Source organism: Salvelinus fontinalis, chromosome 33, assembly GCF_029448725.1.
Source record: "Salvelinus fontinalis isolate EN_2023a chromosome 33, ASM2944872v1, whole genome shotgun sequence".
Taxonomy (NCBI): Eukaryota; Metazoa; Chordata; class Actinopteri; order Salmoniformes; family Salmonidae; genus Salvelinus; species Salvelinus fontinalis.
In genome coordinates, this window is record NC_074697.1 from 49,245,183 (window position 1) to 49,265,555 (window position 20,373).

The 20,373-nt window shown below is 40.8% G+C and overlaps 1 protein-coding gene across 2 annotated transcripts; it reads right to left on the minus strand.

The window, feature by feature from the left end:
* Positions 1 to 226: 226 nt before the first annotated feature.
* On the minus strand, positions 227 to 18,972 carry taf15 (TAF15 RNA polymerase II, TATA box binding protein (TBP)-associated factor). Of its 2 annotated transcripts, XM_055896539.1 has the most exons (16): positions 18,861 to 18,972; positions 18,088 to 18,118; positions 16,880 to 16,916; positions 16,711 to 16,777; positions 16,532 to 16,619; positions 16,267 to 16,376; positions 15,808 to 15,955; positions 12,284 to 12,318; positions 11,682 to 11,714; positions 11,358 to 11,503; positions 9,180 to 9,309; positions 8,979 to 9,095; positions 1,377 to 1,479; positions 1,140 to 1,219; positions 857 to 998; positions 227 to 649 (listed from the first exon to the last, which is right to left on the minus strand). In XM_055896539.1, exons 1-16 carry the CDS (start codon positions 18,868 to 18,870, stop codon positions 610 to 612), a joined length of 1,317 nt encoding a protein of 438 aa, XP_055752514.1. In that variant the 5' UTR covers positions 18,871 to 18,972; the 3' UTR covers positions 227 to 609. The 2 variants fall into 2 exon arrangements, with proteins under 2 accessions (XP_055752514.1, XP_055752515.1); XM_055896540.1 differs by lacking the exons at positions 12,284 to 12,318; positions 15,808 to 15,955.
* Between the last annotated feature and the right edge of the window lie 1,401 nt (positions 18,973 to 20,373).

The window sequence follows — 20,373 nt, forward strand, 5'->3', positions numbered from 1 at the left end:
TCACAGGCTAGAATGTCAAAACTTCCCTTCTCTTGGCACTTTGTATAGGCTACCTCAATATTATTCAAATTAATTGACCTAAAGATATTTAGAAAGCTGACCACAAGCTTACTTAGTGCTGGAGTATTATGTTGCTTGTGTTTTGACTACTTAGCAATTACTACCGAAGCACTCAAATTTCATAAATACTAACTAGAAATTTGAAATAAAACATACATGAAGACACTAAGATCAGAACAGTTTAATATCATCTGGAAAAAAGAGAAACCCAAATAAAACTGTTCATTTAAATTTGACAAAACAATGATACGAAGTCTTAGAAGTCTACCTCACGATGCCTGGACCTAGTAGAATCAGGGAAATGAAAACAAAAAAAAAATGACATTTGACCCTGCCCCCTTCTACACCTACAACCCTGCTTATCAGCACAAAAGTCCTTTCACAGTAGTTGCACATATTTCCCTGACCTCTCGACAAGACAGATCAGAAACAATACATGTGATGCATTGGTAATGAAAGGTACGCAAATTAAAGTGTAGATCAATCCCCCCCACTCCCTTCCCCCTAACCCAACCCCTGGGCATTCTGGAATGGTGTCCATGTGAATCCTTAGTATGGCCGATCTCTTCTGTCTTCTCTATGGTCACCTCTGAGGGAAGAGGGGAAATAGATCCATAGTAAATTATACTGTACCATGAAGCTAGCTTAATATAGAAATATCTTCGTATGAGAGAAAAAACAGACAAAAAAAGTAACCCGTATTCAATATTCTACAGTTCTTTCACGTCTCAGGTATGCCCTCTCCTGGTCAAACATCTATCTGCATGGGAGGGAAATTAAGCTGTGATCAATTTACCTTCCTCCCATCTTGTAGCCCCTGTCACCACCATATCCACCTCCGCCATAACCACCGCGATCACCTCCACGGAATCCTCCACGGCCTCTGTAGCCGCCGCCGCCCCTGTCACCACCATATCCTCGGCCTCCACCACCACGATCTGCAAACACAAACCAGCCATTAGAGCAAGTTCTCCTACAGAGCAGTAATAGTTTATAGTACGTGGTTAAATGACTCAAGTTCCCCTACAGTGTACCTGACACCAATTCTCTACAACAAGCTCATAGCCATCCTTACATACCTCCTCCGCTGTCCCCTGGTTTCGGTGTGCCACACTTGTTGCATTCGTATCTACGGGCAAAGTTCATGTTGCCACAAGAACTGAAAAGGAGAGGGGAACAATTGTCAATCACATTCAAAGCTGTAGCCATTCCATATGAGAACAGAATTCAGTGACACATGCAATGTGCAATGGATGACCCACCAAATAGTTCTACCTGCATCTGTCATGCTTCAAATAAAATATTGCAATAAATACCTGTTAGGACATGGCCAGTCCCCTCCCTTGATGTCAAAGTTGGGTCCACCACCACCACCTCCTCCTCCTCCAAACCCACGTCCACGACCACGGCCGCCAAAACCTAGAGAGCGACAAACACCACTTAAGTGCAAGGGACAAAGTACCTCTGAAGGCCTAGCTTCAACAAAGGGGTTCCAAAAACATCAGTTCATTGTTTAAAAAGTAAATAAGATATCAAAGTTGTATACAAGCAAGTCAATCCTGACCTGTTTACACGTTTTAAAGTTTGAACAGCGTTTGTAGCTTAAACAGTGTAAGAAGAGCAGCGTGCTAAAGACTAACTAAACTCAGCAACTCAGCTGTCTTGCAGGAAATTACGCACAGAACGAGCAGTATGGCTGGTGGCATTGTCATGCTGGAGGGTCATGTCAGGATGAGCCTGCAGGAAGGGTACCACATGAGGGAGGAGGATGTCTTCCCTGTAACGCAGTGTTGAGATTGCCTGCAATGACAACAAGCTCAGTCCAATGATGCTGTGACACACCGCCCCAGACCATGACGGACCCTCCCTCCAAATCGATCCTGCTCCAGACTACAGGCCTCAGTGTAACGCTAATTTCTTCAACGATAAACACGAATCCGACCATCACCCCTGGTGAAACAAAACCGCAACTCGTCAGTGGACCAGTCCTGCCTGGTCCAGCGACGGTGGGTTTGTGACCATAGGCGACGTTGTTGCCGGTGATGTCTGGTGAGGACTTGCCTTACAACAGGCCTACAAGCCCTCAGTCCAGCCTCTCTCAGCCTATTGCGGACAGTCTGAGCACTGATGGAGGGATTGTGCATTCCTGGTGTAACTCGCTCGGGCAGTTGTTGCCATCCTGTACCCGTCCCGCAGGTGTGATGTTTGCATGTACCGATCCTGAGCAGCTGTTGTTACACCGTGACCTGCCACTGCGAGGACGATCAGCTGTCCGCCCAGTCTCCCTGTAGCGCCGTCTTAGGCGTCTCACAGTACGGACACTGCAATTCATTGCCCTGGCCACATCTGCAGTCCTCATGCCTCCTTGCAGCATGCCTAAGGCACGTTCACGCAGATGAGCAGGGGCCGTGGGCATCTTTCTTTTGGTGTTTTTCAGAGTCAGTGAAAAGGCATCTTTAGTGTCCTAAGTTTTAATAACTGTGACCTTAATTGCCTACCGTCTGTAAGCTGTTAGTGTCTTAACGACCGTTCCACAGGTGCATGTTCATTAATTGTTTATGGTTCATTGAACAAAAATGGGAAACCGTGATTAAACCCTTTATAGTGAAGATCTGCAAAGTTATTTGGATTTTTACGAATCATCTTTGAATGTTATTTTTTAATGAGTTTACATGCATACATACAGATATAGACTGAGTATATCAAACTTTAAGAACACATTCCTAATATTGAGTTGTGCGCACCCCCCAGTCAGGGCATGGACTCTACAAGGTGGCAAAAGTGTTCCACAGGGATGCTGGCCCTTGTTGACTCCAACAGCTATGTCAAGATGGCTGGATATCCTTTGGGTGGTGGACCATTCTTGATACACGGGAACCTTGAGCACCAGCTGGTGCGCCCGGCACCTACTACCATACCCTTTTCAAAGGCACTTAAATATTTTGTCTTAACCAATCACCCTTGAATGGCACAAATAATCCATGTCTCATGGCTTAAATCTTTATTTAACCAGTCCCCCCCCCCGTCATCAATACTGATTGAATTGGATTTAACAAGCGAGGGATAAGTGATCAAAGCTTTTACCTGGTCAGTCAGCATTTCAAAATACCCGGGTATATCGCCTAAACCTAGTTCAAGCTAGAGACACCAAACCATCTTTCACATGTTCAGGCTATCCTATCCACTGCCCAAATAATTATGTTGAAGAGCTGAAGCAAGTCACTATTTTTCTTCATGGGAAAAGTGCATCTAGTCTTCTGCATTAAGATAATTCATCCATAAAGCTATTATCTCTTAATGAATAGGTTATGCTCCGGTTGAAATATTATCGATTATGTTTGTTAGACAACCTGAGGTTTGATTATAAAAAACATTTGAAATGTTCCTACGACCATTTCGGATACTTTTTGGGATTTGTCAAACAGAACACGGCTTTTGTTCTCAAAATAATGCGCAACCCAAATGGTGTTTTTTTGTGATAGTTTTCCTACAAAAATAAAGATTTGTTGTGTATCTGGGAGTCTCGCGAGTGGAAACACACGAAGATTATCAAAGGTAAGCGATTCATTTTATTGCTTTTCTTACTTTTGTGACCAAGCTAATTTGGGGCTGGCTGATGTAGCATTGAAAGCTACACTCAAAAGCTTGGATTTCTTTTGCTGTAAAATATATTTTCAAAATCTGACATGATAGGTGGATTAACAACAAGCTAAGCTGTGTTTTGGTACATTTCACTTGTGATTGTATGATTATAAATATTTTCAGTCATATTTTTGAATTTGGCGCCCTGCAATTCAGCGGTTGTTTAGAAAAGTGAACCCGTATTCGGTATCTGTAGCGCAGAAAAGTTAATGCAAGTAAAACTAAAAGGCATGCTATTCAACCGATCACTGCCCGCACCTGCTCGCCCGTCCAGCATCACTACTCTGGACGGCTCTGACTTAGAATGTGGGCAACTACAAATACCTAGGTGTCTGGTTAGACTGTAAACTCTCCTTCCAGACTCACATTAAGCATCTCCAATCCAAAATTAAATCTAGAATCGGCTTCCTATATCGCAACAAAGCATCCTTCACTCATGCTGCCTAACATACCCTCGTAAAACTGACCATCCTACCGATCCTCGGCTTCAGTGATGTCATCTATAAAATAGCCTCCAACACTCTACTCAACAAACTGGATGCAGTCTATCACAGTGCCATCCGTTTTGTCACCAAAGCCCCATACACTACCCACCACTGCAACCTGTACGCTCTCGTTGGTTGGCCCTCGCTTCATACTCGTCACCAAACCCACTGGCTACAGGTTATCTACAAGTCTCTGCTAGGTAAAGCCCCGCCTTATCTCAGCTCACTGGTCACCATAGCAGCACCCACTCGTAGCACAAGCTCCAGCAGGTATATCTCACTGGTCACCCCCAAAGCCAATTCCTCCTTCCAGTTCTCTGCTGCCAATGACTGGAACGAACTACAAAAAAACTCTGAAAATGGAAACACTTATCTCCCTCACTAGCTTTAACTTCTTATGGCTGCATCCCGCTAACGGGATCGATATGACAACAGCCAGTGAAAGTGCAGGGCGCCAAATTCAAACAGAAATCTCATAATTAAAATTCTTCAAACATACATGTGTCATATCATTTTAAAAGGTAATCTTGATGTTAATCTCACCAAAGTGTCCGATTTCAAATATGCTTTTCAGCAAAAGCACTACAAACGATTATGTTAGGTCACCACCAAACCACAATAAGCACAGCCATTTTTCCAGCGAAATATAGCAGTCACAAAAAGCAGAAATAGATCAAATTAATCACTAACCTTTGATGATCTTCATCAGATGACACTCATAGGACTTCATGTTACACAATACATGTTTTGTTTGATAAAGTTCATATTTATATAAAAACATCTGAGTTTACATTGGCGTGTTAATACAAGTTATACACATGGAATTATAGATATACCTCTCCTTAACTTCTACTTGGTCACAATCCCGGATCCGGGAGCACCCTCATCAGTAAAAAACCTGACTAGCATAGCGTCACAAGTAAATACTAGCATCATCATCATCATTAAATCACAAGTCCAAGACACCAGATGAAAGATACACATCTTGTGAAACCAGCCATTTCTGATTTTTAAAAATGTTTTACAGTGAAGACACAATATATATTTCTATTAGCTAACCACGATAGCAAAAGAACCAACTTTTTTTTCTCCACCATTTTTTCCCTGCATGGTAGCTATCACAAATTCGACCAAATAAATATATAAATAGTCACTAACCAAGAAACAACTTCATCAGATGACAGTCTGATAACATATTTATTGTATACCATATGTTTTGTTAGAAACATGTGCATATTTCAGGTATAAATCATAGTTTACCATTGCAGCCACCATCACAACTCTCCCCAAAGCAACTAGAATAACTACAGAGACCAACGTGAATTACCTAAATACTCATCATAAAACATTTATGAAAAATACACAGCGTACAGCAAATGAAAGACAAAGATCTTGTGAATCCAGCCAATATTTCAGATGTTTTAAGTGTTTTACAACAAAAACACAATATAGCATTATATTAGCTTACTACAATAGCCAACCACACAACAGCATTTATTCAAGCCAATAGCGATAACGAATAAACCAGCAAAAGATATTAATTTATTCACTAACCGTCTCAAACTTCTTCAGATGACAGTCCTATAACATCATATTACACAATACATATAGTTTGTTCGAAAATGTGCATATTTAGCGGCACAAATCGTGGTTATACAATGAGAATAGTAGCCAAGCTGCCAACAAAATGTCGGGAGAAATCTTGGGAGAGGCACCTAATCTAATCAGTAACTAATCATAAACTTGACTAAAAATACAGGTTGGACAGCAAATGAAAGATACATTAGTTCTTAATGCAACCGCTGTGTTAGATTTTTAAAATTAACGTTACTAAGACATATAGCGTGCGTTAAAGCGAGACCGCACCGAAATTAATGGCGGAATAGTAGTTTCACATTTTTCAACAGAACAACAAATTATCATAAATAGTTCTTACTTTTTGATGAGCTTCCATCAGAATCTTGGGCAAGTTGTCCTTTGTCCAGAAGAATCGTTGCTCGGTTGTAGATTGTCGCCTTCAACTTTGGAATTAGCAGTAAACATTAGCCATGTGGCGAAGACGTGCCCAACTCACTATAACGCAGCACAAAGAAATATCCGAAAATCGCAATATACTGATATAAACTGATATAACTCGGTTTAAAATAACTACATTATGATGTCTTTAACACCTATATCGAATAAAATCAGAGCAGGATATATCTAAGGTCTATAACGGGAGCTTTCCAGAACGCCATCCTGAGGTCTGTCTTGCGTCATGGCGAATGTTGAGGAGAGTGTACCCCACGTACCCAGACCCTTTAAATGGCCTCAGATCTGCCTAGCAACTCAATTCCAATTCTCACTACTTGCTGACATCTAGGGGAAGGCGTATGCAGTGCATGTCGACCAATAGAACACATGCAAATTAATAAACGGACCCTAGAACAGACTGCCTGATTTCAGATTTCTTACTTCCTGACAGGAAGTTTGCTCCAACTTGAGTTCTGTTTTACTCAGATATAATTCTAACGGTTTTAGAAACTAGAGTGTTTTCTATCCAATAGTAATAATAATATGCATATTGTACGAGCAAGAATTGAGTACGAGGCAGTTTAATTTGGGAACAATTTTTACAAAGTGAAAACAGCACCCCCTATTGAGAAAAGGTTTTAATGCAACCGCTGTGTCAGATTTCATTTTTTTTTAACGGAAAAAGCAAAACATGCAATAATCTGAGACGGCGCTCAGAACAAAAGCACAATTAGCCGCCATGTTGGAGTCAACAGAAACCAGAAAATACATGATAAAATGTTTCCTTACCTTTGATGAACTTCATCAGAATGCAGTCCTAGGAATCCCAGGTCCACAATAAATGCTTGATTTGTTCAACAATGTCCGTAATTTATGATACAATTAGCTACTTTGGTTAGCGCGTTTGGTAAACAATTCCAAAGTCACAAAGCGCGTCCACTATAACGTGACGAAATGTCCAAAAGTTCCATAACAGTCAGTAGAAACATGTCAAACGAAGTACTGAATCAATCTTTAGAATGTTGTTAACATACATCTCGAATAACGTTCCAACCGGATAATTAGATTGACTTCAGTTGAGTGATGGAACGGAGCTGCCTATCACGTGAACGCGCATGGTCAGCTCGTGGCAGTGGTGACTAATTCCTGTCTCCTTCAGCCCCCCTTCACATTAGAGTCATCAGACAAAGTTCTATTGACATCTAGTGGAAGGCGTAGGAAGTGAAAACTCATCAATATCTCGCTGTGATTTCAATGAGAGCTTGGTTAAAAATCTGCCACCTCAGAAAAAATCCAAACAAGAAGTGGAACTTCTCAGGTTTTTGCCTACCATGAGTTCTGTTATACTCAGACATAATTCAAAGTTTTGGAAACTTCAGTGTTTTCTATCCAATACTAATAATAATATGCAAGTATTAGCAACTATGACTGAGGAGCAGGCTGTTTACTCTGGGCACCCCTGTGCACCTTTCATCCAAGCTACTCAATACTGCCCCTGCAGCCATAAGAAGTTAAGCACCAGCTGTCAGAGCAGCTCACAGATTACTGCACCTGTAAATAGCCCATCTATAATTTAGCCCAAACTACCTCTTCCCTTACTGTATTTATTTTGCTCCTTTGCACCCCATTATTTCTACTTTGCACATTCTTCTACGGCAAATCTACCATTCCAGTGTTTTACTTGCTATATTGTATTTACCTCGCCACCATGGCCTTTTTTGCCTTTTCCTCCCTTCTCACGTCACTTGCTCACATTGTATATAGACTTATTTTTCTACTGTATTATTGACTGTATGTTTTTTTTATTCCATGTGTAACTCTGTTGTTGTATGTGTCGAATTGCTATGCTTTATCTTGGCCAGGTCGCAGTTGCAAATGGGAACTTGTTCTCAACTAGCCTACCTGGTTAAATAAAGGTGAAATAAAAAAATATGTTCTCATGTTCTGAGCAAGGAACTTAAACGGTAGCTTTTTTTTTTTTTACATGGCACATATTGCACTTGTTAGTTTAAGCACACCGTTTGTCTATTGTTGTGAATAAGATGAAGATCAGATCAAATTTTATGACAAATTTATGCAGAAATCCAGGTAATTCCAAAGGGTGCACATACTTTTTCTTTCGGGAGACTGGGCATCTACCACACCTCATAATGGGGTGGTGGTAATGTATGCCTTTTGACCCCCCACTTATGATCGGCACTCACCGTCACCAACTAATTATCTTGTCATTTTTGCAAATACGTGTTTGAGTTAGTTATGTATCAATATTTACATTTAAAAATCAGCTTTTTTTCAGGGAGGTTCTCTTCTCCTCCAGGCCGAATCAACCATGATGCGCGGCTCGCAAAAGTGATTGCTGTCCTTGTATAGAATTGATCAACTTTACTGTGTATATCTAAAAATGACTATGATGACACTTATCGTTTAAAGCAACACAAAACTATTGCTGATGGGGAACCTGAACAAAGGTCTGAGCACGGCCCTGGTTGTCACTCAACTAATAAAGCCTAATATTGTGCAATCTATTTCTACAAGCATTTAAATACTGAAGATGCGCAATAATCAGGAATAGACCTATCACCCCGTGGAGTTTTACTGCCCGATTCATGTTACATTTGGGGTCCCTACGGACTGATGCACTCATATCGTAAACCAGATTCATTGGATTTAAAGGGCATCTTTAGCACAAAGATAATCTTGTGTTTGTTGGCGAACTCACCCACAGGCAGTTGCAGCAACATTTGAATGCTTGTCAACATAAAAGTGAATGAAACATACCTCCACCTCCTCCTCCTCTCCCTCCTCCTCCTCCTCCTGCACCGCCACCCCTCTGCGTGAACTCAGCTCTTCGGGTGGCAAAAGACACTTTGAGGGCTTTCCCTTGGAATTCTTTGCCTAGAAGAAAATGGACATAGATTAGAATGGAACAGAAGAACTGTAAACAGCATACGTGCACGGGAAGAGAGAGTACACCCTTACCGTCAAACCATTCAATGGCAGCTTTGGCAGAAGGTGGATCATCAAATGAGACAGTGGCCTCTCCCTTCAGTCTTCCAGTAGCCTTGTCAGAGTACAGGTTGATCATGGGCAAGCCAGTCTTCTTGTTCAACTATCAAAACAGGACACAAAGATTAACACGGTGACACAAATCTGGGTAGCCATTATGACTGGGAATTGCCAGAGACCTCACAATAAATTATCACGATACTTAGGCGCCAATATATTATGTATTGCAATTCTCACAATTCTATATGTGTTGCGATGACACTGTGATTTTATTGCGAGTAAGGAAATGTATTGTTAAAAAAGGATGGTTACAACAACAAATAACGACTGAGCCGATTACTCCTATTGGCGAGATGATTTAATTACTTTATCAAGGGGAAAACATTGGAGCCGTTTAAAATTTGGATCACAATATGGTTAAAATGTTAATATTATCTTTAGGTAATCTATGGCAGGTGGAAATACAGGTGCAGATATCAGATGAGTTGGGGGAAATGTATGGAAAAGACTATATAAAGCCACATGCAACCGAACAATTCAAAGTACTTCATAGTTTATGAGCCCTGATAAAAAAAATGAATGTCCGCTACGTGTTGGAGGCAATGTGGACAAATGGGTACTTTATCACATATATTTTGGCAATGTCCAAAAATCCAGTCTTTTTGGTTTGAAATTCCCCATGTTATACAGGACATCACAGGTATTATTCAACCAGACCCATGTCATTTCCTTCTAGGTATTGTTCCTGTGAATACACTCCAATCCTCTCCACTTAAATTGGTAAATTATCTTTTAGCAGCAGCAAGGAAATGTGTAACAAAATGCTGGAAAAATGAACATGCACCCCCAAAAGATGTGGATAGGTCTATGCGGGGAACTTGCTGACAGAGAATTACATCAATCTTGCAACATTGACAGCATAGGTATAAGGTGTCTGGTCAGAGTTCCTAACATACCTTACTGGTCTCATTCTGTATTCTGGGGCTTTATCCAAATTCTATTCTTATTCACTCTTGAAATATGTGCTCTATACAGCAAAAATTTACCCTTAACATGTGAATGTAATTATGCTCCTTTGTAAAGACCACAAAGGTATGCTGTGTATGAATGGAACATGTTATTTATGTGCTCTTGAATAAAACAAATTTTGTTTTACAGTGCAGAAAACATGCTGGCTCACTTATGATGGAGAACAAGCTATAGGATGAAAAATATAGTTTTGGCGCAGGTACAGCCGACTATTGCTAAGCTACGGCTACCTAGCAACAACATTAAAACAATTCTACAAACTTTTGGTTTAACGAATCGATACGAGTCAAAATATCAATATAACACTGCAGACCTGCCAACCTTGAATTTTTATGAATTCCAGGTCAGCGATGTAGCACACATACGACACCCACACTGCTCAAATTATAGGCAAAAGCACTTTTTTCATGTGCCTAATAATGATGTTGGCATTAGACAGCCTCAGTAAGAATTGTAAGCTATAGACTTATGGGTACTTGGTAATTGACTGCTATTCAGTAGCTCACTAGCTCCCCCTCAGGAAACTTGGGGCATTTTTGAAAAACCTGTAACTGCCATTTCCTGAAATCTGGTCTTAAACCATGTAGCCAACACTGAATGAAGTCTTGTGTTCTGCCTTAAATGAAAGCGTTCTCAATTACTAATTTTTCTAGATAAATGTATATGTAATACCTGATTAATTAACATAGGCCTACTAATCTACAGTAACAACTTAATGTAAAGGACGGTATTAGCAGAACAGCTCTCTACCATGTCCGTTTCCATTGACGCAGCGACGTGCACTGAACTACTGCACGTTTCCTTCTCGTCAATGCGCTCACGTCTACTACCTTAGTTGACTAAAATCTGTCTAACTACCTTTGTCGTAATGACACCTCAACTAAGGAGCCAACTTCAGAAGGTTGAGTCAAAAACCACAACGTGCCAATAGTAGCCCATTTCGAGGGCGTTTTTTTGTACCAGCGTATTTTGACCTCAAATTGTCTGCAGGTTGGCAGGTCTGATATGGTCCAAAATAACATTGTGATATTTAACTAAACATTTACCCCCCACTCCACTAGTAACCATGCAAGTGAATAGGGAGAAGTAGTCCCCATCCAGAAACAATCCCTACACCCATACCTTAATGATCCCAATCTGTTTGAAGTAGTTCCCCACTTCATCACTTGTGACATCTTCTCCCAGTCCCTGGACAAAGATGGTGTTGTTGTCAGAGTTGTCCTGTTCCCCACCGCTGCCGCTACCTTGGCTACCACCGCTACCTCCAGCTGGGGACAAACATCGCGGTACTACTCAGCAGACGCATCACTTGAACCAGCCTGTTGTTCTGTGGCATTTGCTTGTGAGAGACTGGAGGTCAGTGTTAGTCTGGCATGATTGCAGGATGAGTCAAACCCTAGATAGAATTTCAGGGCAACAAGAGGCAAACAAGCATGTGCAACTCACTTGGTTCATCCCTTGAGCCGTAGTCTCGAGGACCTGAAACACAACAAATGGGAAAGGTGGGGAAATCCATGAGAATATGCACTTTGTACACAACACAACTGCATTCAACATCCATACAAACAAGAATGTCAACTCTCTACCAATACAGTGTATGCATGAGGCTACTTTAAAACATTTCGAATAAGGCGGTTTACAGCTTTCTGCTGCAGTGCTGAGACGGTTGCATCATATATATCTCAACACCTTCCAACATGGGCAGAAATGTTTGAGTTTAGAAGAAATAAAAAATAAATAAAAATCCAGTTTCTAGCCAGTTTCCTTCTTCGCCACAGCACACATCTCATCTTCTGTCATTTACATTCAACATTGTCCTCATGCAACAATACCATTATGTATAAACTTCAGGTGTCATGTGCTAAAAGACTTAAAGAGCATTTATGAGAAAACCCCATCCCTAAGAACAATAGGTGGAGGCCCTTGAGGTTTGGACAAGAAAATGGTGTCATTCAGTTTGTTTTGCTTTCTTTCTCACTCCCGTTTTTATCTTTGCTAATCAACCTTTTTCCTCCCCAACCGAGACAGTTCTGATGCTCGTCACTTACCACCGTAATTTTTGTAGCCACCACGGTCACCACCTCTGCAGAGGAAAAATTGTAGATATGATGGGTTTCCTTTGTCCCAACAGAGCTCAAAGCTCCCCTACATCCCCATCAGTATGCACTCCTGCCATGGTGTGCGACTATCGTGGAAATGTCTTCCCACTCACATGGGAAAGTGTTATTCTTGGACATTTTAAGATCAAATGGACAAAACTAAGCAGAACTCCCACTATGTACAAGTAGGTTCTGATGAGTGAAGAGCCTCTGATGGCAAATGTGTAAATTTAGATTGCTACAAGACCAGATTAGTTACAGCATTCAGTTGGCTAATTTTTTGGGATAAAAGTTACTAATAGGTCGAAATGGTTTGAATAGTTGCGGCACTCGACAAGTCGAGTGTTCTTCCATTGAGTGCTTATATGAGCTCCATTAGCTGAGGTCCAAGTTTTATTTCATTCACTGAAACCTGTAGTATAAAATGTAGATCCAAAGTTAACACAATACAAATGTCTCCATGTCAAATATACAACACTTAAATGAAACCTGTTGATGTACAGCAGCTTACAATGTTTCTTGGGTTTAACTTGTGAAAATCAGGTCACTTCAAGAACAGATCACTCTGGGGCATTGTTTAAACCGTTCATGGGGAGGTTCTCAAAGCAACAAGGGGGAGGGGGGGCAAAAACAAACCTCACTCCTAGAGACCAGCTAGACTAGTCTTAACTGTGCACTAAAACAGCCAATGAATGGTTTCCATTAGGAAACAGCACTCATAATAACAGCCAGCAGGCATCGTAGCAGATAGATCTTAGATTGACGCCACATTTGATATACATGTGCTGAAGCAATCCAACCGGCCTCTGATGTCTATTACTTGTCAGGCACCATGTAAAATGAAATCTAGATTGTCAGCAATTTTTTAGAATGTGACAGTAGAAATACTGTACGCGTTATTCAATGCCACGACTAAAGTGGTTGCTAAAAGCTACCAGTTACAAATAATGTCTCAATTTCAAATGATAGCCATAGATAAAAGTAATCTTGACAAAATACTTGGTTAGGCTAAAAGATCCTCTACACTGAAAGCTACTTGGCCAAGATCTATACTTGCTTGTCAAATACAAAACGTTTTCAGAACTGCCCCCTGTAGAGATTGCAAGGTGAACCGATTTCTGGCAAGCGAATGTCCTGATTATGTCTTGTTAATGAAGATGTAAAAAAGCTGGGGTCTACAGGATCCTTGGATGGTGAAGTGACTTAATCCTCAAAAACCCTATGTAATTCATAAAGGGGGTCAGGTGAACAATGTCCACTTAACTCTTTGCACCACAGGTGTCAGTAGCAGACACCCCACCACGTCATCTGTCCCACAAGCCTTTTGAGCTTCTCATTTATTGCCATTTGCTAGCAAGGCCATAATCAGCTAGAATATTGCATGCATATTTATGATTGAGATGGAATACAAGTTATTGCCTCACAGGTCATTGAAACCATAGAAATAGAATTCAAATTGTATGAGTGAACCCTCAAGGTGAAACATAGCACATGTAGGGCTGGGCGATATCGACTTTAGTTTTAACGCGATGTTCCAAATGCCTGTATAGCAAGATTCAAGGTTTCCATTTTGTGTTAGTTTTTGAGCGTTCTGTGTCTTTTTTTGTCTCGTCTCCGGTCAAATGGACACCGAAAAGCTTACATTAATTTTACTGTAATAGACAAGTTATCTTTTTATATGTCTCAACTCCCAAAATGTAGAACAGACCCTATTAAAACGAGAGTATGAATGAACATGTTGTGGAAAAGAAATGCTCAGTTTGTCATGCACGGCACTGCGGTACCGCTAGCATAATTTTAGCCACAGACATGTGTTGCTGTCTGGTCTGTTTCATAAATGTGCAATGAGCATAAAAATAAATGTATAAAGGAATTGGCAACTTGTTCTAATTGAAAAATAAGCATCTTATTCAGGTAGGCCACTTGACTTCAATATCTAAACAAAGTTTACAGGCAGGCTGTTGTTCCAACAGTTGGAGATGGACAGGCGGGTCGATTCATAACAGTGCAACTGTTGTGCCTTGTTAGCAAGAAAATAGATCAAAGTTGGCTAAACTGGAAATATAAAGATCAGTTAGCTACTCACTAGCACTTGAGAGATTGAAACCTGTGCTTATTTTCTATAATGCCTTTTACAAGAAGTTAGTCATTATTAGTAGATGTGCATGGTTATTGTTAAATTTGTAACAGACGTTACATTTTTCATAGACAGCCTTTAAAGCCAGATCTGTGTTTATTGCGCAAAAAGCAGGTTAAACTATTTTGATAAAATAATTAAATGATTGGTGGGTCTTATAGTTATAGTGGGTCCAGGTCATCTATAAGTCATTGCTAGGTAAAGCTCCTTCACTCATGCTGCCAAACATAACCTCGTAAAACTGACTATCCTACCGATCCTTGACCTGTATGCTCTCGTTGGCTGGTCCTCGCTACATATTCGTCGCCAAACCCACTGGCTCCAGGTCATCTATAAGTCTTTGCTAGGTAAAGCCCCGCCTTATCTCAGCTCACTGGTCACCATAGCAACACCCACCCGTAGCACACGGTCCAGCAGGTATATTTCACTGGTCATCCCCTAAGCCAAGACCTCCTTTGGCCGCCTTTCCTTCCAGTTCTCTGCTGCCAATGACTGGAACGAATTGACAAAAATCACTGATGCTAGATTCTTATATCTCCCTCACTAACTTTAAGCATCAGCTATCAGAGCAGCTTACCGATCACTGTATTTTACACAGCCCATCTGTAAATAGCATACCCAACTACCCCATCCCGATATTGTTATTTATTTTTTGCTCTTTTGCACCCCAGTATCTTTACTTGCACATCTATCACTCCAGTGTTAATCCTAAATTGTAATTATTTCACCACTATGGCCTTACCTCCCTAACCTTAGTACATTTGCACACATTGTACATACATTTTTCTACTGTGTTATTGACTGTACGTTTGTTTATCCCATGTGTAACTGTTGTTTTTGTCGCACTGCTTTGCTTTATCTTGGCCAGGTCGCAGTTGTAAATGAGAACTTGTTCTCAACTGGCCTACCTGGTTAAATGAAGGTGAAAAATAAATAAAAATGGTTGTGGAAGGCCTATATTAAGCCTAGGTATAATTTTACAAGCCCTGGAATCATTAGATTATTCCTGACTGTTTGAAATGCAGTGTATTGCCCTTTAATTGCACAACAAAGCATATTTAGATAACTTTGCAAAAATGAAGAGGTAATATTGTAACTAGACCAGTTGGGGAAAAATGTAAATATGATTTTTAGGCCATATCGCCCAGCCCTAAGCATATCCCAGGTGAAAATAGCAGGGTGGGGTGGGGGGTGAGGAGGTATTAGTCCATGTAGATGAGGTATGGGGTGATGGATCAGAATGGTGAGGTGGTATCATGCATTGCGTTGGAAGGAACATCTACCTGGCATGGGTGTTGCAGAAGTACCTTGCGGGTGGTCACGCTCTGGAACTTACCCCATACCGGATGGAGGGCCGCCTCTTCCACCCCTGTCGTATCCCCCACGCTCGTACCCACCACGCCCTCGGCCTCTATACCCGTCAGAAGAGCCCCTGTCTGAGCCCCCATCATCTCCACCATACCTCCTGCCCTGACCGCCTTCACCTGGGGCAAAACACAGGCACACAAGCCCTTTGAGTTGTAGTGTTGTCTTTCTTTGAACACGTTTTAATTTCCGGGTTTATATGGCACTTTGTTTTATATGTACGAGATCCTTATGCAATGAAAAGTTATTTATTATTAGAGGCATTCAGCCATAGTTAAACAGTCCAGTCTTGGCCAAAGATGGCTATGAATCACTGATCCTCCATCTCAAATAAACAGGAAAAAAGGTATGCAGAGATTTGTAGGCCATCTGGACAATTGATCAATAAAAATCAGTGCCATGTAATATATAAATGGATACAATAACTAACCTTCACTTCGACCTCTGTAGCCGCCTTGAGCTTGTCCATAAGAGCCGCCGTCAGCAGCGCCACCGTAGGAACTCGGCTGACTGTATGACGACTTGTCAGCGCCACCATACCTTGAGAAGTTCTCAGAACAATTATTCTCTTGAGACACCAACAACGAGTTTAATAATTATCAAAAAGGTAACATTTTCAAGGATATTAGACCACTAGAAAGGCAAAGTATGTAACTGCAAGCAATACTAGTTTAATGTAGTGCCAGTGGCCTTACCCAGCAGCGGAATCCGAGCCTTGTTGCCCAAAGCCATCATAAGGCTGGCCATAACTTGCCGCCTGTGTTGTTTGGCCATAACTCTCGGCTGGAAAAACAAAAAAGAAATGTTATGTATTAAAAACAGCAACTTCTAGAACTCAAATAATTTCCCACGACTCTATATAAGTTTTACATACCAGACTGTCCATAGCCAGCGTGACTCTGTCCACCATACGAGCCACTTCCATTTCCTTGACCGTAGGCCTGCAATAAGCATTGAACTGTCAAATGAACTAAATTGTGATGAAATAACATAGAAAATAGGTTCAAACAATACTCAGTGAGAAATTGAGGTGCCACACATACCTGCCCGCTCTGCTGAGCAGGAGGATACGTTCCATAGCTGTGGGAGGGTGAGGGAAAGTTAGATATCTTAAAGACATTCTCTGGTACTTTTGTATACTTTTTAGCCAGTAGTTCTGAAAGTAGCACTCACGAGTCAATAGTGATGACCGAAAATGTACGTACTACGTCACATATGTGCACCACGACATTGCTCCCCCCCTTCTGCTGTCTCCACTGAGCCGTTGGGCCCACCCGGCAACCTCATTGGATAACGCTGGGCAGGCCTCTTGCTAGCTGCCACTCAAATGACAAGGGCTGATGCTGATTGGCTAGAACTAGAATTGCTAAGGGGCTGGCCCACTTGGGGGGGAAATGTAGGAAAATGGCGCAGCACAACTTCAAGAAAACAGTTTTTCAAACTAGGGAATTCGTGGCTAATTGAGGTAAGACAATTATTCTGCTCATAGATCATGCATGTATGAACTACACATTGACACATCCATCCCAAAGTGGGAGGTAAAACCAAAAAATGCTATTAGTCACCAAAGTACCGGAACATGTCTTTAATGTAACGTAAACACCCCCAACAACTGATTTGGAAGTTTATTTCTAAAGCACAACGTCAGAGATGTCAACTTATGGTTAAATTGATTAAAAGTCATCGCAACAAACTCGGCCATAACTTAACTTTGGGACACATTGTGAGTCTATTTGTTGGACTCCCGGAGTTGTGCATCATTCTGGTGGCTGGCCATGGAAAATAACCCTACCACAATATAGCCGGCTTCACCCCCCAAAAATACCCAGTCAACCATGGCATATGTATAATCTCTAGGAACTCCATTTACCAGATGTAAAGTGAAATGTGTTCCTCGCTATCAAATAAAAGTCAATCCAACTACTGTCCGAACAGCACCATATTCCTGTAGATTTAGACAGCGGGCTGCCATTAGACCACACACTTCACCCAAGACTTCCTACCACTATCTAGACAGCAGGAATATGGTGGGGTTCATCTGGTAAGTAGAGTTCCTAGATATTATACATATGCCTTTGTTGACAGGAAACCGTTTTTTTGTGTAGCAAGCTATATTTTGGTAGCCCCCCCCCCTAATTGGATAGTTTAGAAGTTGTATAATCGCTAAAGAGTGGTAACTAAATAGATACGTTTCATGGCAACTTGAAAGCAACATTGAGTAGCTAACGTATTCATTGTGATGTCACGTTACCTTGGAGCGCCAGGCTGACCGTAGCCCGAATCTGTGAACGAGAAGGATATGGGTGATTGGGTGACGAAATTGCTACAACTAACGTTACCTAGCTAGCCAATGAGCTATCTGTTAGTTAGCCATTGAACAAGTCACATAATACGAATGTTAGCAAAGATTTTCGTATCAACCCGGACGTAAACCTGTAGTTAACTTATCTTGCTGGATTACTTTAGTTTATATTGATATCAAGTAAACTTAGCTAACATGGTAAGCTGTGACAACGTTAGATGGGAACATTACGTTATCATAAAGAATGCAGTGCAAGTCAATATGAAATGTTTATAAATACACGGTGAAAATAGCAGGCCTTGGATAGCTAGCTAACGTTGTCTAGCTAGCTAACTACCGTAGCCAATAATATACACGTTTCTCGTTGACTAGCTAACAACGTTAGCTTGCTAGTTAGCACGGTACTAACAGGACCACGCTGCGCGACAAAAATGGCGGTCAATTCTCAACTACAAGAGAAACGAAACAATAAGAAATATGAGTGAGTGAGTCAAAATAACAAAGTACGTTTACAGAAAGCGGCATACGTTATAATAATAATGATAAGAGAGATAATAAACTCGCCAACAAACTATGGCTAGTGTTTATTCTGATGGTCGCGCCTGAAAGCTCGCTAACTGAGACCATCCGTCTCAGCGGTTTCATTTAACATTTTACAACAAACGTGACACAAAAACATGATATTGAACAAATCACGTACACTTAGTTCACACTAAACTTACCAGAGGCCATTCTATTTTCTAAAAAAAATTCGATGAATCACTTTTCAACAAATTAAAATCCCAGTAACATCAGCGCACAGCCGCACACACTGCGGCAATTATGAACTCTGACCTGCTGCTGGGTTGAACCAACTTCTGTGTAATAAAAAAAAATGTCTTACGCATTACAATTTGAAACCAAGTAACCTACAAAACATGTGAGTTGAATATAGCTATGTTCGTATTGAATACATGTGTCAAACATCTAGTGACACGGCACATTAACAGTAATTTAATAAAAAATAAATACCCCTATTGTTAGATAATGGTATGTTTCATGTTGCTCCGTTTTCTTATTTCCTTTTGATTTCATCTTCATCAGCCGATCGCCTGGGAACGATCGACTTGGAATGAGGTAGCCCAGAGGGGTATACAATCAAGCAGGGTCAAGGAGTTGGCTAGCTAACTTGCCAAAATATTCTGAAATCACTTTTGTATTTTTTTGAAAGATGAACTTCAAATGGCCATTGTCTTTTTGACTCAACAACCCAAAAGATATGAGTTTAGCTTGCTTAAACGGGAAGTTCACCCATTTTTACATGTGGCCTTATTTTTTACTCTTTATGTGCTTGTAGTTGATCCCCCAAACATTTGTTCATTTTATTGAGAGAAAATTGTTTGTCACATTTTGCTGAGACCAAAACAACTCATATTACACCAGAATCTCATTCTTGAGGTCTCTGCACTCAATTATTTATTTATTTTCCCACTGTGCCATACAACCATGTTTGAATTATGCTTTTTACAACAAAAATATGGATTTATGGGATAGTGGAACATTCTGTAAAAAATGTAGTACAGAGGCATTATCCAGAAGGAGATTCTGATGTAATATGAGTTGGTTTGGAGTGTTTTATAACATGCTTAGACACATTTTCATAATGCATTGTAGTGTATGGCAAGGAATGCACAAGCACAGAAAGAGTGTAAATATGGCCACATATAAAAACGTCCCCTTTAAAGAAACAAAAAATCTATAGATATTTTTGGTTATCAAAAATAACATTTTATAACATGCTTAGACACATTTTCATAATGCATTGTAGTGTATGGCAAGGAATGCACAAGCACAGAAAGAGTGTAAATATGGCCACATATAAAAACGTCCCCTTTAAAGAAACAAAAAATCTATAGATATTTTTGGTTATCAAAGTAAGCTGATGGATCCTGCATTGTAGTATACCCCGTTGGTGGCCTTTTGTGTGTGATATACTTAAGTTGAGACTAGTTATTATGCCTGTTCATCTCTGGTAAAGGGTAGATAGCAGCAACATAGGGCCTCCATTCATCAAACATACTTTTATCCATCACCCAACCGGTCACTCTGGGCTCCCGAGTAGCGCAGCGGTGTAAGGCACTGCTAGAGGTGTCACCACAGACCCTGGCTAGATTCCAGGCTGTATCACAACTGGCCGTGATTGGGAGTCCCATAGGGCGGCACACAATTGGTCCAGCATAGTCCGGCATTGTAAAT

What these genes read in the sequence shown, in the direction of transcription:
- taf15 (XM_055896539.1), bottom strand. An exon ending in TGGCTACAAAAATTACGGTG is followed by an intron (nt 11,715 to 12,283) that starts GTAAGTGACGAG and finishes GTTGTGTTTCAG; the next exon opens with GTCCTCGAGACTACGGCTCA. An exon ending in GAGAGGAGGAGGAGGTGGAG is followed by an intron (nt 1,480 to 8,978) that starts GTATGTTTCATT and finishes GTCGCTCTCTAG; the next exon opens with GTTTTGGCGGCCGTGGTCGT.